The sequence below is a fragment of the Arachis hypogaea genome, chromosome 5, assembly GCF_003086295.3.
Source record: "Arachis hypogaea cultivar Tifrunner chromosome 5, arahy.Tifrunner.gnm2.J5K5, whole genome shotgun sequence".
NCBI lineage: Eukaryota > Viridiplantae > Streptophyta > Magnoliopsida > Fabales > Fabaceae > Arachis > Arachis hypogaea.
The window spans coordinates 37405663-37431006 of NC_092040.1; the positions used below are offsets into that span (position 1 = coordinate 37405663).

The 25344-nt window shown below is 34.4% G+C and overlaps 1 protein-coding gene and 1 non-coding gene across 2 annotated transcripts; both read right to left on the reverse strand.

Moving 5' to 3' along the window:
- Positions 1-702: 702 nt before the first annotated feature.
- On the reverse strand, positions 703-5547 carry LOC112801261 (vacuole membrane protein KMS1). Its single transcript, XM_025843898.3, has 9 exons — positions 5372-5547; positions 5101-5171; positions 3713-3924; positions 3372-3450; positions 2807-3106; positions 2340-2476; positions 1872-1988; positions 1391-1570; positions 703-1229 (listed from the first exon to the last, which is right to left on the reverse strand). Exons 2-9 carry the CDS (start codon positions 5156-5158, stop codon positions 1050-1052), a joined length of 1263 nt encoding a protein of 420 aa, XP_025699683.1. The 5' UTR covers positions 5159-5171; positions 5372-5547; the 3' UTR covers positions 703-1049.
- Positions 5548-21270: 15723 nt separating this feature from the next.
- LOC112804177 (small nucleolar RNA R71) lies at positions 21271-21378 on the reverse strand. The gene has a single exon (XR_003202798.1). It is a non-coding gene; the product is annotated as a small nucleolar RNA R71 (small nucleolar RNA).
- Between the last annotated feature and the right edge of the window lie 3966 nt (positions 21379-25344).

Below are 25344 nucleotides of genomic sequence, written 5' to 3' on the forward strand. Positions count from 1 at the left end.
TCCTACGTTAATAATAAAAAAAAAATAAGGAAAAACCAGCAGCCGGAGACTATGTTGCTCCAGAGAAGATGAGCTATTTTTTTTTATTTTTTGGTCAGGAGAAGATGAGCTTTATAACACTCTCAGTTCTTATGGACCCTTATATAAGTGCAAAGTTTCTTGCAACTCAAATGTTTAATTTGGGTTCAACCAAAATCTTATTAATCTTGTCCTTTGGCCCGTTCGATTTGCAAAAACATTAAAAACCAAAAAATCTTGGCACCAAAAACATGGCCTAATGCCAATACATGAAGTGTGTACAAAAACCCAAGTTAAGTTAGTTTAATGGTTAACTCACTAATCCGCTTAAGTAAGTGTCGGAATTTCGAATCCTGCCTTGTGCACGCAGCAACTCATTGGCCAACGGCTAACTCTTAAATGGAACTTCGATCCGCGACAGATTAGTCTTTAATCTCTGCTCTGGGAGGAATTCTAGGTTTGGGTGCGGGTTATTTCGGAGTCGGTTTGGGTTTCTGGCCGGCCTCGTAAATAAAAGTGTGTACAAAAAGAAAATGCAATCGTTAAGGTTCAATTCAACAAAAGAACTCCCTCATCAGAAGACAAATGACAAGAAATGTAAGCTGTAATTCTGTGAAGTGTAAATTACTGTAGTGCTTAGTGTTGCATAGTGACAGAATAAACCATTTTTCAACGAGTCAGATATAAAGGGAACAAATAATTTGTCTTGCCATTCATTTCCAAAGAATAATAGGATTCCCATAATTCATTCCAAGCAGTTTCTAATGTAGTGTTTAGGTCTAAATATCCAACCAATGCTTTCCCCCAAATGTCACATTGTTGAAACTTGAAACAATAAATGTTGCAACCTGCAACTACTTTTTCCTAACTTCATTGTATATTCCTTCCTATAGAACTTTCTAACAGATTAATAGGGCTCTGCTGCAGTAACTTTGATGGGGCATTCAGGAACAGCTGTAATTCATATTCGAATTTTCTGCTTGCAAGAGGAACCAACTAAAAAGAGGCAACACAAGCAGAACAACATCATTTCATTGTGCATCTGAATCTGTTGAGACTGACTTTTCCGTTAATGCAGCGAGCTCTCTGTCTTGTTGTTTCTTCAGATACCTCTGTGCTGTTGCATTAACAATCTTGACAAAGAAGTTCATGAGCATGAGCCACACCACTGTGTTCCAGATTGATGTAAAAGACAAATCCCACTTTTTCCCCTGAAGATCATATATGAAAATTTTCAGCAAACTGAATAAAGATAAAAATAAAATAAAAAATTTATATACATAACTAAAAATCAACTAGATTTATGAGGCTGCTGTTCAATATTTGAGAAATTCAGCACAGAATCATTCATAAACATGAAACATTGCAGTACCTGAATTTTCGGGGAAACTGGCTGGGGTGCTTTCAGATACTTATCTTTCATTGCATGGAGATTAGCCACCACGCTAGGCAGGACTGAAGCAAAACCGGGTATATGACTGAGAACCCATATAAATTCATTCTCTATCCAGTCAAGAAGTTGATTATTGCAAACTGAGATGATAAATATTGTCTGCAAAAAAAGAATATACCATACAAGGTGAATTAGAAAAATAAAAAAGCTTGTCCCTAAGGCAACAGCTTGATTTGATTTCTTGTTTTTAAATAACAATAGATACTCTTCCTCACTCTAATTTACAACTTTGCTATATGCAGGGCCGTAAACCTTGATGTACAAAATGTTGAATGACCACTCTAATGCAGTGACCAAGCTACAAGTCTAAATATGGAGTAGAGTCCTCACAATGCAAAACAAAAGGCTTAAACAAATTGCAAAATTAGGAAGTTGGGATAAATCTAAGATTCTCACAAACCTGTATGTGAGTTTTAATAATTGCCTTTCCAATCATGGTCGCAAGAAAAAATTCCCAAAACGGAATGCCAAATTGTCCACACATGATGCCAGCAAGGTCAAATAGAGGATTTGGCACCTGAAGTATAAATTCAGTTAATAGCTGTTTGCATGGTGATGAAGTACATAAATAAATGCAAGTGTTGTTAAAATTAAAGTCACTTTTTTAACATTTTGATAACACTTTTTTTTAGCAACACTCGTTAAAAAGTGTTGCTAAATAATCAAAAAACATTACTTTAATTTTAGCAAAACTTTTTGAAATACCATAGACATCATAGTCACCGTAGCATAGGTACACTAGAATGACCATATAAAAAGCATTCAAGTAATATAAATCCAAATACTCCTTGAAAAAAAAATAATCTGCTGATACTATTTAATGGAGAAGAAAAAATTGTTAGACATGAAACATGTAGTCCATACTAACCGATGCAAGCACAAGAATGGTAACGAAATTCAAATGTTGAGCATGCGAAAGAAACCAGCGTTTGGCTTGATTCAGGATTCCTTTATCTTCGTTATCCAACTCTTCCATTGCATCCACTCTACTCCCAGACAAACGTGCTATATATACACATGAAGAGAGGCAATGAAATATTGCAAACTAAACTACTTATTAAAATCAGAAGATGGAGTTCAGAAATTTATGGACAAACTAAAGACTGTGATTCAAAGTATTTACTTTAAAATGAAAGTTTATGCAAACTAAAGAATTAATGAAGTATAAATATGGATTAACAATAAGTTTTTTTTCTAACAATATATATATATATATAGTTGGATTTGTTAACTCAAAAATTGATTTTAAGGAAATTTGTGTCTTGTTGGATATTTGGATTGCACAAATATAAGTGCATTGAAAATGGCAGAGTGACAAAAACGGACACAATGTACCTGCCCTGGAGATAAAGTAAGGTGGAAGCTCCCCTATAGCAGTTCCGAGACCCCATAGAATGGCCTCCAACTGAACTTGAGTCAAAATCCTGCTAAGTGGAACCCTTGAACCATATACTGACTGGAACAATGGTGGCCCAAATTCAGAACAGTCTTTATCAAGCCAAGAAGGACCTCTTTTTAATTGTATGGTATCATATGGAGCACTTTTCAAATCCACTCGGCCACATTGTGTTGCTTTAATTGTAAACAGTGCTATGTGTGGACCCAAATATAGAACAAATGTGTGCAAACCAGAGCCTGAAGAAAATAATGACAAGAGAACAGTTGAATAGAAAAATTTAAGATAATAAAAAAAAGTGCAGGAAAATACACAGACCCATGGACTACAAGTTGAATGATCAGGATGTTCAGAAATATATAAACTACATATTGCAAGCATCTTTTTTAATTTAAGTTCAAATCACAAAAGCTGCCTAAACATTAATTGACTTAGTATCCCTCAGTTACAGAATGTTCGTAATCCTTTTCTGGGTTATATTGGTACATGCCTATTTTTTCTTACCTAGGCCAATTGAAGATGCAACCCCAAGGGCAATCCACCACAGTCCAAAGCGGAAATATTCAAGAACCTCCTCACGATGCTGCAAAACAACAAGTATTTATATAAAGAGAATGTGTGTATGTGTAAGAGAGAGAGAGAGAGTTCACAGAATCAATGAAATTCCACCATATCACTACTAAGGTTGAAATAAGTCTCCACACTGTGAATACTTGAGAGAGCTGAATGTTATCAACGGTATATTGCATATAGTAGACCAAAAGACAAAGAAATAAACTATTTCCCATAAAAAAATGTTTTGATCTAAAACTTTCACGCATGAATTACAAGGAATGGATATATACCTTCCCGTGAGGACCATCCAAGGCCATCAGCAATATGCTAAGAGTCCCTACCGCAACACTGAATAGCATGAGCCACCCACCTTTTGCCAACAAATACAATGTTGTTTTCTTCATGTATTGAATAACAGCCAATATGAAGAGTTTCAGTGTTTTGAAAGGTTGTGAGGTTAGTGTCAAATTTTCTAGCTCTAGACGGTGCTTATCGTGAAGCCCTGAAGAATAAAGAATTTCCAATCAGCATATGGAATATGTAAAAAACTTAGGATTAAAACCTGCTGGGTTTTCCTAATGATTAAGATAGAATAGCATGCATATTGTTTTGAATTACAAGTAATCCCTTAAAGAAAAGATTATATTTATTTTAAAAAGGATTTCAAAACGTAATCACATAAAAACATGTCAGTACTGTAGAAAAAGGTCCAACACTAGCATTGTAACCAGAAACCTTTATGCTCTATGTTCATGACATTATATCTGTTTTCAGCTTCTATGGGGTATGGATCCTCTTCCTTCCCCACCTATCCAAAGTCCACAGTTTTTGAAATAAACTTGAATAACAATTTCATAGCTCTAATTGAGGAATTCAACCAAAAAGAAACTGTTACAAGTGAAATATATAGTTTCAAAACCCCTATCCAGGAATCTAACCCTTCAAAAGCATAGTAAACTATTGATTTACGCTAAGCCTGCTTAAAACCAGTCACCATCACATGTGAAAGAAAATGAACAAGGTTTTCCATCACATAGATGGAACAATGTAACTCCATTCCTTTACCACCAATCCAAATAGAGTCTCCCATCCATCAAGCTAAACATAATACATTTTTGGTTTTAGGTAGTTCATCAATTAAATCAAATTATCATGTTCTCAAACACTATTTTTGGTATGATATCAGCTTACTTTCCCCAGCAGCCCCCTTAAAAAAATAAAACGTGTCTCCCAGCCCATCGGAGAGAAACTGAGACTCCAAAAAGTCGATGCTTTCTAAGAACTGTTGAACAACAACAGCAGCAATAATATTTATGATAATAACATTAAAAATCCTCTTCCACCATACATTACATCATCAATCATCACCAGGACATCATCAGGACCTAAACTACAAAGAAAACACCACCACAGATCCAAAACCCAATGCCTGAGACTCCAAAGCAAAATCCCCCAACAAAAGTCTATGCCGAAAGAGAACAACTAAATCTATCAAATATCTATTCTAAACAAAAAAAAAAAGGATCAAATATTTAATATGATAGATTAGATAATTAAAGATAAACCAGTTACCCCAAAAAGAAAAAAAGAAAAAAATAATAACAAAGTTCTCAATAAAACAGATCATGGATAGCTCCATGAGAGACTAACAGGGTTAGAAACAAATGAGAAGACTTGCCTGAGATGGACATGTCGGAGTGCTCAGAAGAAGAAGCTGCAGTAGTTTCAGACCCCATTACTTGTCACATACTAAAAAACAAAACTTTGGAGTTAGGGGAACGAAAAGACCAAAGCCTCAATACCCTCTCGCTACTACCGAACCCTTTCCAGCTTCGGGAATCACAATTAGGCCAACAAAGCGAAGATTTCACAGATCAACATAGATAAAATTTCCTCTTCGATTAGAAGGACCCACGAAGAGAAAAAGACGATGACAAAATTCTGTGTACCGATTGGGAATGCTTGAAGATGAATTTTGGAGATCTATGAAGCCAAAATCGTAGCTTTGCGTGAAGATCGGGACTGAGCCGTAATTTGTTGTTGCACTCCCTCTCCTTTCTCATGGAAGTCCTCCTTCTTCTTCCGCAACACTTTTTATGTCTTCCTTCACCTCAATTTTCACAATTAATATTTTTAATTATAAATAAATAAATAAATCGATACGAAAGTGAATCTCTAGGGTGAACATACAATGATGAGTTGCATGCATGCTCCTTCAATCTTCACCTTTAAATTCATACCTACAGTGCAATCTGTATGTGTTTAAATTAAATTAAAATTCCAATCCAAACTAACAAGAGAGCAAAATCTCAACAACATTAATTGGTTTAGATTTTATTTCTAAAAGATAGCATAAATTGAATCAAATTTTAAATCTAATTTTCACAATTATCTTAGTCCAATTCTAATCATAAAAATTGTGTACAATATAACATTTTTATGATATGATTAAGTTTATACTTTTGTTATAATGAGTGTTTTTCACTTTTTTGTTACATAACTATAGTAAAATTTAAATCTATAATTCCATGCATCTATTCAAATTATTTATTACTAGACCAATCCAGATAGCTTAATTTAACTTATTATATAAATTGTTTTATTTGCCCTTATTATCTTATTTAAATAATATTTTGTACATATTAAATTAGTCACTTTTAATTATTTTATTTATTGATTTTACTAATTTAAGTTACTTTTATTAATTAAAATAATATTTAAGTTAACTTGACTTATACGTTATATGATTCATTGTAGTTTAAACTTTAAATTAAATTTAAAAAGAATTAGAATTTGTTTGGATGAATTTTTAAGAAAAGATTTTTTTTAATTATCTTTTTTTATTTTTAAAAAGATAAAAGTAATTTTATATTTGGATATTTTATATAAAAAAATTTTATCTATCAATTATGTTTGGGTTATAACAAAATAAAAATACTTTTTATTTATGTATTATGTGAAAAATATCTTCTTTGAAAAAAATTCTTTAAAAAAGATATAAATTATAATTTAAAAAAATTATTTTTCTAATATTTTTACTTTTACTGTTAGAATCTTATCAAACACATTAAAATATAAAAATTTTTTTATTAATTTAATAGCGCTCAAACAAGTACTTAGGGCTCATTTGAAAAACTTTAAAAGTAATTTTTTTGAACTTTTGACTTATAAAAAGTAATAGTATTAATATTTGATGTAATTTTCAAAACTAAATTGCAGTTTTCTAAGAAGTTATTAAGAGTTTATAGAAAAGTTTAAAAAAAATGACTTCTCTCATAATAATACTGTTTTTTTTATCACACTTCTTTTAAAATAAACACTTTTAGAACTAAAAGTCCAAACACAAAATAATTTATTTATAAGTTAATTTTAATATAGTCATTTATTGTTTAAGTTATTTTTTCAAAAGGAGCTTAATTAAGCTGTCTATCCAAATTGGGTCTTAATCTATGGAGAATACAATATTGAAAAACCATCCTTTACTAAAAGAATTTAATTTTAATGCAGTGTCAATATATTGACACATAGTAAAAATAATTATTTTTAATATTGATCGAATGAATGATCATCCAAAAAAAAACAGATGTGATTCTACAAATGTATAAAACGCTTTATACTATCAGCGCATCAAAACTAAACGTAAAAATTATATGAGACGAAAAAGTTAACGATAACCTGTCTTTATAAATAAGAGCAACTCCAATAGGCAAAATTTTGAAACCCTGTACAGCAGGTAGGAACAGTTGGAGGGAAGAAGAAATGAGTTCCGCACGAGATTCAAGGTGAGGGAATCCCTCTGAGTAGGAACTCAAACAAACCAATAATAACTTGTCACTTGGCAAGTTATTATAAAAATAAATAATTATATAAAATTTAAAATAATTAAATAATTATATTAAATAATTAAATAATAATTAATTTAGTAATAATTATAATAAATAATTATATTAAATAATTAAATTATAATTAATTTATTAATAATTCTAATAATTAATTAGATTAAATAATTAAATTTTATTTAATTAATAATTTATATCATAATTAATATTGAATATTATTTATATTATTATAATAAATTATAATTAATTAAATTTACTTACATTAAAAAATAAATTTAATTTTTACATCTTACAAAATATTTTTGGTTGGGTTGGTTATTTTTATTTTCAAAATTTAAAATGCTAACGACATTAAAATTAGCAGTTGTAAAACTAGTCGTTGCAAAATTAGCCGTTGGAAACTAGCCGTTACTATGTTACCGTTATTATTAATAAATTAATATTTTATTATTCTATATATACCACTTATATGGCTCAAGATTCGGTGGTCCCAAAATGTTTGGACCATTAAATAGTCTCATAACAAAACATGTTTTTTAAGTTTTTTTAATAACTGCTAAATAGTCCTTTTGTAATTTTAATTACAAATTAACCCCATATATTTTATTTAAGGTGGAAATTCAGGTGAAGTCGATTTTACGTGAAGTTGATATCTGATAATCGTTAGATGAAAATTTAGTCAAATCAGTCAAATCATCTAACGATTCTCAATTATCAACTTTACGTAAAGTTGACTGCACTTGAGTTTCCACCTTTATTTAATTATAAAAACGATTTTTTATTTTATAAATAATTATTTTATCATAAGTCTATCATGTTTATTAACAATCAAGAACAAAAACAATAACGAATTAGATCTTCCATTGATCCTAATAATTTTTTTGGCTATTGCAATCCATTAAAAGACAAAATTTGATCTGTGACGTTTGTGAGGAATCATAAAATCATGTTTTCTTGAAAACCAATCGATTGAACTATCAAACCAATCGATTGAACTATCAAACCAATCGATTGAATTATAACTCAATCGATTGGATTACAGTTTATCACTAAATAATCAATTGAAAATTGTAAGAAAGCATAGTTTTCTCATAAATCAATCGATTGGTCATATTAACCAATCAATTGAACGATGAATTAAATGTGTTTTTTTTTAATTCAATCGATTGTTTAGAATTTTCAATCGATTAAATGCTTCAAAACAACCTAAGGTCTCACAATTCAATCGATTGCTTTTGCTACTCAATCGATTGAATTCACCAAAACAATATGGATTTGCCAAATTCAATCGATTGAAATGTGTACTACGCCTATTTCAATCTTGTTATCATTTTTAGAAATTATCTTGTTATTCATCTATCTTATCTTTAAAATTTTATCTTCAATTTTTGCGGTTTTATTTTGATTTAGATACTCTAATCTTATTTTTTATTAATATTAACATTATAAATTGGTGAATAATCCATCACCAATTATTCAATCCCACCATTAAAATTGTGTATAATTTTCTTTGATTATACAAAATTTCATTGTTTTTCTTTGAAATATCCATCTACTCAATATCCAATTTTTTTTTAATTTTTTATCCGTCTATTTAACATCCACTATTTTTTCATCATTAATCACCATTGCAGCAATTAGCAAAGATCCAATCAATTTTTTTATTATAGTGTTCAAAAAATAAATCATCGTTTTGATTACAAAATCGAGGTCAGAGAATAGAATCTCTAATTTTACAATTATTCGTTTCGATACTTTATTCGTGAAATTGATTGTGTAATGCAAAAATATTTTTTTATTTTTTATTAATTCATAGATATTGAGAAATACTAAAAAGTAAATAGATGTTATTATTTTTTTATTATTAATTAGCTAGCAATTAGGGACGGACCGAAAGGGGCGAGTAGTGGCTTGGACCCCCCAAAATTTTAAGAAACTATACTTATATATAAAATTTGTGTTTAAAAAATAAAAAATATTATATAATTTAATAGTTTTATATGTATTATTTTTTACTATATAATAGATCTATGTCTTAATTGTTTAATTTACTAATATTTTTTACCTAACTAATTATATTATACCCGTAAGTCTTTGTACCTTTCAAATTAGTTTTTATATCCCATATCTTATTAATTAAAATTCATTCTTTCAAAAGTTTAAAAAAATTTAAAAATAAATTATAAATTATTAATTATTTGAAAGACACAGTACCCTTATAGAATACAAGATATACGATATCTTTATAAAATTTTTCTTTTCCAACGTAAATTTACAAGAAGAATTAATATTTTTTACCAGAGAATAATATCTACGGTACATGATGTAATTACCAACACATAACTACTTAAGTTATTATTAATATAAAAATATGAATATTAACTATATTAATATAAAAAAACAAATGATTTTTTTTAAAAATAAATATAAAAATTAATATATAAAAACTAATTTGAAAGGTATAAAGACTTACGGATATGATATAGTTAGTTAGGTAAAAAATATTAGTGAATTAAACAATTAAGACATAGATCTATTATATAGTAAAAAATAATACATATAAAACTATTAAATTACATAATATTTTTATTTTTTAAACATAAATTTTATATATAAGTATAGTTTCTTAAAATTTTGGGGGTTCAGGCCACTACTCGCCCCCTCTCAGTCCGTCTCTAATTGCTAGCTAATTAATAATAAAAAATAATAACATCTATTTACTTTTTAGTATTTCTCAATGTCTGTGAATTAATAAAAAGTAAAAAAATATTTTTTTATTACACAATCAATTTTACGAATAAAGTATCGAAACGAATAATTGCAAAATTTGAGATTCTATTCTCTGACCTCGATTTTGTAATCAAAATGATAGTTTATTTTCTGAATACTACAATGAAAAAATTGATTGGACCTTTGCTGATTGTTGCAACGGTAATTAACGATGAAAAAATAGTGGATGTTAAATAGACGGATAAAAAATTTAAAAAAATTTGGATATTGAGTAGATGGATATTTCAAAGAAAAATAATGAAATTTTTTATAATTAAAGAAAATGATACATGATTTCAATGGTGGGATTGAATAATTGGTGATGGATTACTCACCAATTTATAATGTTAATATTAAGAAAAAGATAAGATTAGAGTATCTAAATCAAAATAAAACCGCAAAAATTGAAGATAGAATTTTAAAGATAAGATAGACGAATAACAAGATAATTTCTAAAAACGATAACAAGATTGAAATAGGCGTAGTACACATTTCAATCGATTGGGTAGCACACTTCAATCGATTAAATTTGGCAAATTCATATTGTTTTGGTGAATTCAATCGATTGAGTAACAAAAGCAATCGATTGAATTGTGAGACCTCAGGTTGTTTTGAAGCATTCAATCGATTGGAAATTCTAAACAATCGATTAAATTATAAAAAATTCACATTTAATTCATCGTTCAATCGATTGGTTAATATGACCAATCAATTGATTTATGCGAAAACCATGCTTCCTTGCAATTTTCAATCGATTGTTTAGTGGTAAACTGTAATCCAATCGATTGGTTTTCAAGAAAACACGATTTTATGATTCCTCACGAACGTCATGGATCAAATTTAATCTTTTAATCAATTGGAATAGTTAAAAATTTTATTAGGATCAATAGAAGATCTAATTCGTTATTGTTTTTGTTCTTGATTGTTAATAAACATGATAAATTTGTGATAAAATAATTATTTATAAAATAAAAAATCGTTTTTATAATTAAATAAAATATTTGAGGTTAATTTGTAATTAAAATTAAAAAATAACTATTTAGCAGTTATTAAAAAAAACTTAAAAAACATGTTTATTATGGGATCATTTAATGGTCCAAATGTTCTGGGACCACCGAATCCTGAGTCCACTTACATACACTTTTATTCTCACACTTTCTTCTACTCTTTATCTTCTTCTAAGTTTACTTCTATCTCGAATTTTATATTGTGTATTATTGTTATATATGAATTTATTTAATATTAATATCTTTTAATAGTGAATTATTTTTAAATTTATAAATTTAAATAATAATATTGAAAAAAATTAATTACATTAATTTTAAGTATTTTAATTAATTAATTAAGTAGGACCACAGATACTAAAGTTAGTTCTTCTTAATGGAGAAGAGAGAAATGTTTTGAGTTCCTATTTACTGTTTATGACGCAAAAGCTGATGTAGAGTTACTTTTTATGACGGGTGGGTCATAAATAGAGATTGAGATGAGTTCCCTACTAGAAATGATCTAAATAAGAATAGAGGTAAGGATTGAGATACTTATTCTATAAAACCTGTGAAATTCCTGAAAAATATATATATATATATATATATATATATATATATATATATATATATATATATATATATAAAAGTTGTGTAGGTAATTTTAATTTATTTTATTTTAATTTATATATTAAAAGTTATATGTGTATGTGAATTTGTATTTGAATTGTTTAATTTGATATATTTAATTGAATTATATAAAATTTTATTATGATTATTTTTTTAAATAATTATTATTCATTAATTATAAAAAAGTAGCAAATGTCATTTAACTGAGGATTAAAATGAGAAACGAGGGTCTTCTAAAAGCCACTCAACAGGCAAAAAATAAAAAAATTAATTAAAATAGAAAAATAATATTCAGAGCTCAATTCCATTTATCTTCTTGAGACACGCTTAAAGTTTAGAGAAAATTATTCTAAAGGACCAATAAGAAGATTTAATTATTAAAAAGGACCTTTAATACTATAATTATTAAGAATGACCATATCTTTTTATAATATTTAACAAGACGAACTAAATTTTTTTATAATCTTTATGTTAATAAATTTTATTTCTTTTAAAATTTTAGTAATTTTTATTAATTATTTATTTTTTTATTTTTTTATCTTTACCTAACGAGAAAAAGACAAAAGATCATAAAAATAATAAATAAATAAATAAATAAATAAATAATAAAAATTACTAAAATTTTAGAAAAAATAAAAATTGTTAATATAAAATTATAAAAATAAATAAATAAATAGTTAAGAATTAATATTTTAATAATTAAATCTCCCCAACGATCTTTTAGAATATATTTTTTTAAAATTAATTAACTAATTAATTCCAAGAGAATATATATTCATACATATCTATATAGCATTGAAAATCAAATAGCATAGGGATGTCAATGGGGCGGGGCGGGGGCGGGGGATGCCTCCCTGCTCCCCGTCCCCGGTCCCAGAATTAATCCCCATCCCTGCCCCGATCCCCGCTGTGGGGGGATAATTGTCCCCATCCCCATTCCCCGTGTTCCCTGATACCAGGGCATCTAGGCCAGTTTCACTGACCTTTTCTTTACTGTTTTAAGGTAGTTTCATGTATTTTCTTAGTGAATAAGGCAAGTTTTGGATGAAAATACACTTACACCTTGATTCAAGCAACTATTGTGAATTTCACATGATTTCATGAGGATTTTGCTAGAATTGAATGATAAATTAATGATGCATAATCTCATGACTTTGGCTAGAGCTTTGATGCACTTTATTTGCTTGATTTCAGGACAAAAGGAGCAAGGAAGAACCGCGTTAGTACTCAAGTTAATCTAGTTAACGTGACCACTAACGTGGAATGGTAAATAGCTTACAACATTAAGGAGAAAAGTGATCACCAATAACGCCCGCGAAGCCATCATAAGCCCACGTTAATTGCCACGTTAACTAAGTTAACGTGGTAGTTAACGTGGAGACAAAAGAAAGCTCCAACATTAGTGGTAAACGTGAACACCACTAACGTTCCAAGAATTGGCAATGAGCCACGTTAAAAGTCACGTTAACTTAGTTAACATGAACTCTAACGTGGAAGAGAAGAATAATGCCAACGTTAGTGACACTCACCTTTGTCACTAACGTTGGATCAACTAGCATTGCCCACGTTAGTGGTCACGTTAAGACCACTAACGTGAAAGTTAACGTAGAGCTGAGATTGATGAGCCAACGTTAGTGACACTCACCTTTGTCACTAACGTTGGAAGATGGCATTACTACCACGTTAGTGGCCATATTAACTTAGTTAACGTGAGCTCTAACGTGGAGAGTAGGGGCACTTTGAGCGTTAGTGACAAAGGTAACTGTCACTAATGCTCTCGAAGGTGAGGCATAACCACGTTAAGAGCCACGTTAGTTACACTAACGTGAACTCTAACATAGGGACAAAGGGTTATAAGCCAACGTTATTGGAAAAGGTGAGTCTCAATAACGCTAGCGAAGATTTACAAGGCAACGTTAGTGGTCACGTTAGTGCGACTAACGTTGGAGTTAACGTAGGCTATATGGGGTTAGAATGTTAGTGAAAATTGTGATTGCCACTAATGTTCTCGAGCCCACAATGTCACTTAACATTAACTTCACTAACGCCCATGCCTAATTCATACTCTCTGCAAGCTGGGCCCACTAAAGATTGGAACTGCTTCAACTCAAGATCCAAAGCCCACATCCAAAACTTGAAGAACTCACTAGAAGATCAAGAGGATTAGTATATATAGGAGTAGTTTTGAACTATAGAGAAGCTTGGCACTTTGGAGAATTACTCTCTGTATATTTACTTTTCTGCACTTTTAGCTGGGATGTATTATTTTCTGTCATTTTTCATTTCTAGAGCTATGAACAACTAAACCCCTTTCATTGGGTTAGGGAGCTCTATTGTAATTTGATGGATCAATTATAGTTTTCATTCTCTTCTTCTTTCTTCTCTTTTGATTTACTAGAAAGCTTTCGATCTTAATTCAATTGGTTAGTTGTCTTGGAAATGAAACTCTCCATAATTGGATCTCCTTTGAGCCTTGGGAAAGGGATGAGGAGATCATGCTAGAAATGCTTTCTCATGTTGGACCAAATTGGGGTCTGGGCGGATATAGTGACATGTAATCCTCCTAACACTTTGATTTGGAAATACATGTGGTATAATCAGTGACCATACTTCATTTCTTCCCACGAGCAATTAAATCAACGAATTGGGCAATTGTTCAAGCTTAGAGAGATTAGATTACCAAGGAATTGGAATCTAATCACCTAGGATTGCCAAGGAGATCAATAGATGCATTGATTGAGGAAGAGATGAAAATGAACTTGATCCGGAGAATACAACATCTCCCGAGCCCAATGAATTCCCCATTTCTGATCTTACCCATTCTCTTTATTTTCTGTCATTTATTTTTCTGCTCATTACCCCAAATCCCCATTTAAGATTCTGCACTTTAATTTCTGCTATTTACTTTTCCGTCATTTAATTTTCTACAATTCTCAAACTACACTCTGTTTAGCTCAACTAGCATACTCTTCCAACTAAAGTTGCTTGACCAATCAATCCCTGTGGGATTCGACCTCACTCTATTGTGAGTTTTTACTTGACGACAATTCGGTATACCTGCCGAAGGGAAATTTGTTGAGAGACAAGTTTTTGTGCATCAAGTTTATGGCGCCGTTACCGGGGATTGATTTTGTATCAACAATGATTAAGTTGGAAGCTCACTAGATTGAGCATTTTTCCCTTATTTGTTTACTTTATTCAGTCATTTATTTTCACTTTGTTTATCTTCTTCCTCATCCTCTATACCCTCTCTGTTTTTCTTTCTTTCTTTGTTATTATCTACAATTCTGCTTACTAACCCACTAACTGTTTGATAATTTGCATCACTCACACTAACAATCACTCTAACAAGAATAACCTCTTCATTTTATCTCTTGCTGCCTGTTTTGTTAGTTGTATGACAGGGAGAAGAGGGGAGACCTCAACTTTCTTCGATTCAGAACCTGAGAGAACCCTCTGGAGATTAAGGAGGGAAGCAAGAGGGAAAGGAGTTGTTGGTGCTGAGGAAGAGGAAGAGTACTTTGAACCCTATGGAAGAGAACTTGGAAAATAATCATGAAGAAGAAGCTCACAACCATGCTAGAGAAGGCCCTGCAAATCATACTGGGCAAAAAAGGAGAGTTCTAGGCTCCTACATCAATCCAAATCCAGGAAACTGTGGAAGTAGCATCCAGAAGCCCACCATACATGCCAACAACTTTGAACTAAAACCCCAGCTCATCACCCTTGTTCAGAACAACTGCTCATTTGGAGAAAGTGCTCAAGAAGACCCCCAATCAACATCTAACCACCTTCCTGAGAATTTGTGACACTGTGAAGTCTAATGGAGTCCACCTGGATGTCTATAGGCTGCTGTTGTTCCCTTTTTCACTCAGGGACAAGGCATCTAAGTGGCTCGAATCCTTTCCAAAAGAGAGTTTGACAAATTGGGAAGATGTGGTGAATAAATTTTTGGCAAGATTCTACCCTTCTCAAAGAATTAACAGGCTGAGAGCTGAGGTGCAGACTTTCAGGCAACAAGATGGTGAGACTCTCTATGAGGCATGGGAGACGTTCAAGGACTTAACAAGAAGATGCCCACCAGATATGTTCAATGAATGGGTGCAACTTCACATTTTCTATGAAGGTCTTTCCTATGAGTCAAAGAAGGCTGTAGATCATTCATCAAGGGGCTCTCTAAACAAGAAGAAAACCATTGAAGAAGCCATAGATGTCATTGAAATAGTAGCTGAGAATGACTACTTCTATGCCTCTGAAAGAAGTAACACTCGAGGAGTAATAGAGCTGAACCACATGGATGCATTGCTAGCTCAAAATAAAATGATCACCAAGCAGCTAGCAGATCTTACCAAGAAGGTGGAGGAAAACCAAGTTGCAGCAGTCATCACTTCATCATCAACTCAAGAAGGAGTGAATATAGGAGAAGAAGGTGACTGGAAACAAGCCAACTATGTTGGAACTCACCTAGACAAATCCATGACCCATACTCCAAAACCTACAAATCTGGATGGAGAAATCATCCCAACTTTAGTTGGGAAAATCAACAAGACCAAGGTCAAGACCAGAGACGCCACAACCTCAACTCCAACAACAATGCAACTCACCAACATACCTCACAGAGATCCTATCAACACCCACCTAACCCCAATCCATCATCATGAATGGACGATAGACTTTCAAAAATTGAGACTCTACTTGAAGATTTATGTAGAGAAGTCCAAGATAACAAGGTGTTTAAGGAAGAACTGCGAGCCAATATAAAAAACTAAGGAGAAAACATCAAGAGACTGAAGTCCCAAGTAGGGTATCTATCTCAACAAATTCCCAAACCCACTGATGGATTTTTCAGTGACACAGAGAAGAATTCAAGAGAAGAAACAAAGAAAGTAAGGTGGGAAGAATGTAAGATGATCACCACAAGTGATGAGAGGAGTATGAATGAAGTAGAACACCTCCAAGACAATCAAAAGGGAAACCAGGAAGAAAAGAACCATGCACCTCAACCCACACTCAAGGAAGAGCTGAAGAAGAAGGAGACACTTAACCCATATGCACCCTTTCCCCAAAGGCTTAAAGGTGGTGTAGCAGGGAGGATGTATTCAAGATTCCTCGACATGTTTGCATCTCTTGATGTAAATATACCATTTATTAAAGCCCTCCAGCAATTACCTTCCTACATAAAGTATATAAAGGAGCTGTTAGCCAGAAAGAGTTCATTGAAAGGTGGACAAACAATAAAGATGAATAGGGATTGCAGTGCTCTCATTCAACCAGAGCCACCCACAAAGAGGAAGGATCCAGGGAGTTTTCATATTCCCTGTGCCATAGGAGAAACAATGATTGATAAAGGACTCTGTGACCTAGGAGCGAGCATCAACTTAATGCCTCTATCCCTCATGGAAAAGCTTCAAATCAATGAGCTAACACCCACAGATGTAATCACTAAGTTGGCTGACAAAACTCAAAGACAAGCAATAGGAGTGGTTGAGAATTTGCTAGTGAAGGTTGGGAACTACTTCCTCCCCACAGACTTTGTTGTCCTGGAAATGGACGAGAACTCCATTTACCCCATCATTCTGAAAAGACCATTCTTAGCCACAGCCAGAGCACTCATAGATGTGGAATGAGGAGAGCTAGTGTTGAGAATACATGATGATCAGCTCACTTTCAATGTTTTCAACCTCTCACAAGAAGCAGATCATGATAACAAAGAGCTGATGGAGGAGCCAAACAAGGAAGCACAAGCACCACACATAAGGACTCCTATGGTTAATAACCAATGTGATCAAAATGAACAACATCCAAGTGTAATCCAAAAGGAACCAGACCCACTGATGAGCGGATAATTTGTACGCTTTTTGGCATTGTTTTTAGTATGTTTTTAGTATGATCTAGTTAGTTTTTAGTATATTTTTATTAGTTTTTAGTTAAAATTCACTTTTCTGGACTTTACTATGAGTTTGTGTGTTTTTCTGTGATTTCAGGTATTTTCTGGCTGAAATTGAGGGACCTGAGCAAAAATCTGATTCAGAGACTGAAAAGGACTGCAGATGCTGTTGGATTCTGACCTTCCTGCACTCGAAGTGGATTTTCTGGAGTTACAGAAGCCCAATTGGCGCGCTCTCAACGGCTTTGGAAAGTAGACATCCTGGGCTTTCCAGCAATATATGATAGTCCATACTTTGCCCAAGATTTGATGGCCCAAACCGGTGTTCAAAGTCACCTTCAGATTTTCCAGCGTTAAACGCCGGAACTGGCACAAGAATGGGAGTTAAACGCCCAAACTGGCACCAAAGCTGGCGTTTAACTCCAAGAAGAGTCTCTACACGAAAATGCTTCATTGCTCAGCCCAAGCACACACCAAGTGGGCCCGGAAGTGGATTTTTATGTCATTTACTCATCTCTGTAAACCTTAGGCTACTAGTTCTCTATAAGTAGGACCTTTTACTATTGTATTAAGAGCTTTTGATCATGTTTTTATGATTGAACCCTCTTTGGGAGGCTGGCCATTCGGCCATGCCTAGACCTTGTTCTTATGTATTTTCAACGGTGGAGTTTCTACACACCATAGATTAAGGTGTGGAGCTCTGCTGTACCTCGAGTATTAATGCAATTACTATTGTTCTTCTATTCAATTCCGCTTGTTCTTGTTCTAAGATATCACTTGTTCTTCAACTTGATGAATGTGATGATCCGTGACACTCATCATCATTCTCACCTATGAACGTGTGACTGACAACCACCTCCGTTCTACCTTAGATTGGGTGAATATCTCTTGGATTCCTGATACACGATGCATGGTTGATCGCCTGACAACCGAGCGCTCGCCTGACAACCGAGCCAGCCATTCCGTGAGATCAGAGTCTTCGTGGTATAGGCTAGAACTGATGGCGGCATTCAAGAGAATCCGGAAGGTCTAACCTTGTCTGTGGTATTCTGAGTAGGATTCAATGATTGAATGACTGTGACGAGCTTCAAACTCCTGAGGGCGGGGCGTTAGTGACAGACGCAAAAGAATCACTGGATTCTATTTCGGCCTGATTGAGAACCGACAGATGGATAGCCGTGCCGTGACAGGGTGCGTTGAACATTTCCAGTGAGAGGATGGGAGGTAGCCACTGACAACGGTGAAACCCTTGCTTAAGCTTGCCATGGAAAGGAGTAAGAAGGATTGGATGAAGACAGTAGGAAAGCAGAGAGACGGAAGGGACACAGCATCTTCATGCGCTTATCTGAAATTCCCACCAATGAATTACATAAGTATCTCTATCTTTATCTTTATGTTTTATTCGTATATCACCCATATCCATTTGAGTTTGCCTAACTGAGATCTACAAGGTGACCATAGCTTGCTTCATACCAACAATCTCTGTGGGATCGACCCTTACTCGTGTAAGGTTTATTACTTGGACGACCCAGTACACTTGCTGGTTAGTTGTGCAAATTTGTGTTTATGCCATGGTATTGAACACCAAGTTTTTGGATTCATTACCGGGGATTATTTAAGTTGTGAAAAGTATTGTTCACAATTTCGCGCACCAAGTTTTTGGCGCCGTTGCCGGGGATTGTTCGAGTATGGACAACTGACGGTTCAACTTGTTGCTTAGATTATGTATTTTTCTTCAGAGTTCTTAAGAATGAATTCTAGTGTTTCAAGGTGATGTTTTTATCATCACCAAAGCTGATTGATTTTCATCAATTTAGCTCTCGAATGCAATGTTCTGCTGAAGCTTGGCTAGCCATGTCTAATTTCTTTAGACTAAAGCTTTAGACTAACATTGCATGATTCCTGGAATTCTCATTAAGAATTTTGATATCTTTATTTTCTTTTCCACTTAATTTTCGAAAAAACCAAAAAAAATTACAAAATCATAAAATCCAAAAATATTTCTTGTTTGAGTCTAGTGTTTCATTCTAAGTTTGGTGTCAATTGCATGTTTCTGTTCTTCTTGCATTCTTTCATGTGTCTTAAGGATCTTCAAGTAATTCTTGATGATTTTCTTGCTCTGATCTTTGAATTCTCTTGACTTGAATGTTTTGTTGTTTCTCATGTGCATTCTCATTTTTGTTAGTGTCGGTAGTATACAAACTGTTAAGTTTGGTGTCTGCATGCATTGTTTATTTGATTTTAGTTGCATTTTGATTATTCCTCATTATTAAAAATCCAAAAATATTTTTAATTTGTTTTTGTGTCTTTTCAAGTCAATAATACAGAGAATTGAAGATTCAGAACATACAGCAGAGGAATTACACAGAAAAAGCTGGGCGTTCAAAACGCCCAGTGAGGAAGGCAAACTGGCGTTTAAACGCCAGCTAGGGTGCCTGGCTGGGCGTTTAACACCCAAAAGGGTAGAAGTTTAGGCGTTAAACGCCAGAATGTGCACCATTCTGGGCGTTTAACGCCAGGATGGCACAAGAGGGAAGATTTTGTTTTCAATGCAAATTTTTTTCAAGTTTTCAAAATTTTTCAAAATCAAATCTTTTTCAAATCAATCTTTTCAATCAAATCTTTTTCAAAATCAATTTCTTTCTATTTTCAAAGATACTTGCTATCAATTAATGATTTGATTCGACATTTCAAGTATGTTGCCTTTTCTGTTGAGAAAGGTTTAATATTTGAATCATATCTTTTCTTGTTAGCCAAGTTATTAATTTTAAAATCAAATCTTTTTAAAATGTTTTTCAAATCATATCTTCTCAATCACATTCTTTTAAATCAATCATATCTTCTTAATCATATCTTTTTCAAAATAGTTTTCAATCAAATCTTTTTGATTTCTAATTTCAAAATCTTTTTCAAAAATCACTTTACTTCTTTCTCAATCTTGGTTTTCGAAAATCAATTGGTGTTTTTCAAAATGTTTTTAAAATGTTTTTAATTAATTTTCGAAAATTCCTTCCCCTCTTCTCACATCCTTCTATTTATGGACTAACACTATTCCTTAATGCACAATTCGAACTCCATCTTCTTTGATAAGTTTGAATTTTCTACTTCTGCCTTCTATTTTTCTTTTCCTCTGACACCTCAAGGAATCTCTATACTGTGACATAGAGGATTCCACATTTTCTTGTTCTTTTCTCTTTCATATGAGCAGGAGCAAAGACAAGAGCATTCTTGTTGAGGCTGATCCTGAACCTGAAAGGACCTTGAAGCGAAAGCTAAGAGAAGCTAAGGCATAATTCTCTGTAGAGGACCTAACAGAAATCTTCAAAGAAGAAGAACACATGACAGCAGAGAACAACAACAATACCAATAATGCAAGGAAGGTGCTGGGTGACTTTACTGCACCTACTCCCGACTTCTATGGGAGAAGCATCTCTATCCCTGCCATTGGAGCAAACAACTTTGAGCTTAAGCCTCAATTAGTTTCTCTAATGCAACAGAATTGCAAGTTCCATGGACTTCCATTGGAAGATCCTCATCAGTTTTTAGCTGAATTCTTGCAAATCTGTGACACTGTCAAGACTAATGGGGTTGACCCTGAGGTCTACAGACTTATGCTATTCCCTTTTGCTGTAAGAGACAGAGCTAGAACATGGTTGGACTCACAACCTAAAGAAAGCCTGAACTCTTGGGAAAAGCTAGTCAATGCCTTGGCAAAATTCTTTCCGCCTCAAAAATTGAGTAAGCTTAGAGTGGAAGTCCAAACCTTCAGACAGAAGGAAGGAGAATCCCTTTATGAAGCTTGGGAAAGATACAAACAATTAATCAAAAAGTGTCCCACTGATATGCTTTCTGAATGGAGCATCATAGGTATTTTCTATGATGGTCTCTCTGAACTATCCAAAATGTCTTTGGATAGCTCTGCTGGAGGATCTCTTCATTTGAAGAAGACGCCTACAGAAGCTCAAGAGCTGATTGAAATGGTTGCAAATAACCAATTCATGTACACTTCTGAAAGGAATCCTGTGAACAGTGGGACTAATCAGAAGAAAGGAGTTCTTGAGATTGATACTCTGAATGCCATACTGGCTCAGAACAAAATATTGACTCAACAAGTCAATATGATTTCTCAAAGTTTGTCTGGAATGCAAAATGCACCAAGCAGTACTAAGGAAGCTTCATCTGAAGAAGAAGCTTATGATCCTGAGAACCCTTCAATAGAAGAGGTGAATTACATGGGAGAACCCTATGGAAACACCTATAATCCTTCATGGAGAAATCATCCAAATCTTTCATGGAAGGATCAACAGAGACCTCAACAAGGTTTCAACAACAATAATGGTGGAAGAAACAGGTTTAGCAATAGCAAGCCTTTTCCATCATCTTCTCAGCAACAAACAGAGAGTTCTAAGCAGAACACCTCTGACTTAGCAACCATGGTCTCTGATCTAATCAAAACCACTCAAAGTTTCATGACTGAAACAAGGTCCTCCATTAGAAATTTGGAGGCACAAGTGGGTCAGCTGAGCAAGAAAATTACTGAACTCCCTCCTAGTACTCTTCCAAGCAATACAGAAGAGAATCCAAAAGGAGAGTGCAAAGCCATCAACATGGCCGAATCAGGAGAGGAGGAAGAGGCAGTGAACACCACTGAGGAAGACCTCAATGGACGTCCACTGGCCTCCAATGAGTTCCCCAATGAGGAACCATGGGAATCTGAGGCTCAAAATGAGACCATAGAGATTCCATTGGACTTACTTCTGCCATTCATGAGCTCTGATGAGTATTCTTCCTCTGAAGAGGATGAGTATGTCACTGAAGAGCAAGTTGCTAAATACCTTGGAGCAATCATGAAGCTAAATGACAAGTTATTTGGAAATGAGACTTGGGAGGATGAACCCCCTTTTCTCACCAAAGAACTGAATGACTTGTCTAGGCAGAAATTACCTCAAAAGAGATAGGATCCTGGGAAGTTTTCAATACCTTGTACCATAGGCACCATGACCTTCAAGAAGGCCTTGTGTGACTTAGGGTCAAGTGTAAACCTCATGCCTCTCTCTGTAATAGAGAAGCTAGGGATCTTTGAGGTGCAAGCTGCAAAAATCTCACTAGAGATGGCAGACAACTCAAGGAAACAAGCTTATGGACTTGTAGAGGATGTTCTGGTAAAAGTTGAAGACCATTACATCCCTGCTGATTTTATAGTCCTAGAGACTGGGAAGTGCATGGATGAATCCATCATCCTTGGCAGACCCTTCCTAGCCACAGCAAAGGCTGTGATTGATGTTGATAGAGGAGAATTGATCATTCAAGTGAATGAAGAATCCTTTGTGTTTGAAGCTCAAGGATATCCCTCTGTCACCATGGAGAGGAAGCATGAAGAGCTTCTCTCAAAACAGAGCCAAACAGAGCCCCCACAGTCAAACTCTAAGTTTGGTGTTGGGAGGCCACAACCAACTTCTAAGTTTGGTGTTGAACTCCCACATTCAAACTCTAAGTTTGGTGTTGGGAGGTTCCAACATTGCTCTGAGCATCTGTGAGGCTCCATGAGAGCCCTCTGTCAAGCTACTGACATTAAAGAAGCGCTTGTTGGGAGGCAACCCAATGTTATATTTTATCTATTCTCTTTTGTTATTTTATGTTTTCTGTAGGTTGATGATCATGAGAAGTCACAAAATCAATGGAAAAAGCAAAAACAGAATGAAAAACAGAAAGAAAAACAGCACACCCTGGAGGAAGAACCTGCTGGCGTTTAAACGCCAATAAGGCTAGCAGATGGGCGTTTAACGCCCAGTCTGGCACCATTTTGGGCGTTTAACGCCAGAAAGGGGCACCAGACTGGCGTTAAACGCCAGTAAAGGGCAAGAAGTTGGCGTTAAACGCCAGAAATGGGCACCAGCCCGGCGTTTAACGCCAGAATTGGCACAAAGAGCAATTTTGCTCGCCACTTGGTGCAGGGATGACTTTTCCTTGACACCTCAGGCTCTGTGGACCCCACAGGATCCCCACCTACCCCACCACTCTCTCTCTTCTTCACCCATTCACCAATCACCTCAATACCTCTTCCCTAAAAACCCTTCACCTATCAAATCCCATCTTTTTCTTCACCATTCACCTCCATCCTTCATAAAACCCCACCTACCCCACCATTCAAATTTAAACCACTTTCCCTCCCAAACCCACCCTCCCATAGCCGAACATCACCCTCCCCCCACTCCTATATAAACCCATCTTCACTCCTTCATTTTCACACAACCTACACACTACTTCTCTCCCTTTCACCGAACCACAAGGCCATCTCCATCTCCTCTATTTCTTCTTCTTCTACTCTCTTCTTTCTTCTTTTGCTCGAGGACGAGCAAATCTTTTAAGTTTGGTGTGGTAAAAGCATTGCTTTTTGTTTTTTCATAACCATTTATGGCATCTAAGGCCAGAGAAACCTCTAGAAAGAGGAAAGGGAAGGCAAAAGCTTCCACCTCTGAGTCATGGCAGATGGAGAGATTCATCTCAAGGGTGCATCAAGACCACTTCTATGAAGTTGTGGCCTTGAAGAAGGTGATCCCCAAGGTCCCTTTCAAACTCAAAAAGAGTAAATATCCGGAAATCCGACATGAGATCCGAAGGAGAGGTTGGGAAGTTCTTACCAACCCCATTCAACAAGTCAGAATTTTAATGGTTCAAGAGTTCTATGCCAATGCATGGATCACCAAGAACCATGATCAAAGTGTGAACCCGGACCCAAAGAATTGGCTTACAATGGTTCGGGGGAAATACTTGGATTTTAGTCCGGAAAATGTAAGGTTAGCATTCAACTTGCCCATGATGCAAGGAGATGAACACCCTTACACTAGAAGGGTCAACTTTGATCAAAGGTTGGACCAAGTCCTCATAGACATCTGTGAAGAGGGCGCCCAATGGAAGATAGATTCAAGAGGAAAGCCGGTTCAATTGAGAAGGCATGACCTCAAGCCCGTGGCTAGAGGATGGTTGGAGTTTATCCAACACTCAATCATTCCCACTAGCAACCGGTCCGAAGTTACTATAGACCGGGCTATCATGATTCATAGCATCATGATTGGAGAAGAAATAGAAGTTCATGAGGTTATATCCCAAGAACTTTATAAGGTGGCAGACAAGTCCTCCACCTTGGCAAGGTTAGCCTTTCCTCATCTCATTTGTCACCTCTGTTATTCAGTTGGAGTTGACATAGAGGGAGACATCCCCATTGATGAGGACAAGCTCATTACTAAGAAGAGGATGGAGCAAACAAGAGACCCCTCTCATCATCAAGTCCCTGAGATGCCTCAAGGGATGCACTTTCCTCCACAAAACTATTGGGAGCAACTAAACACCTCCTTAGGAGAATTGAGTTCCAACATGGGACAACTAAGGGTGGAGCATCAAGAACATTCCATTCTCCTCCATGAAATTAAAGAAGATCAAAGAATCATGAGAGAGGAGCAAAAAAGACAAGGAAGAGACATTGAGGAGCTCAAGCACTCCATAGGATCTTCAAGAGGAAGAACACGCCGCCATCACTAAGGTGGACCCGTTCTTTAATTTCCTTGTTCTTTATTTTTCTGTTTTTCGAATTTTAGTGCTTATGTTTATCTATGTTTGTGTCTTGTGATCATTAGTGTCTTAGTGTCTATGCCTTAAAGTTATGAATGTCCTATGAATCCATCACCTTTCTTGAATGAAAAATGTTCTTAATTGAAAAAGAAAAGAATTGCATGAATTTTGAATTTTATAACAGTTTAATTATTTTGATGTGGTGGCAATACTTTTTGTTTTCTGAATGTATGCTTAAACAGTGC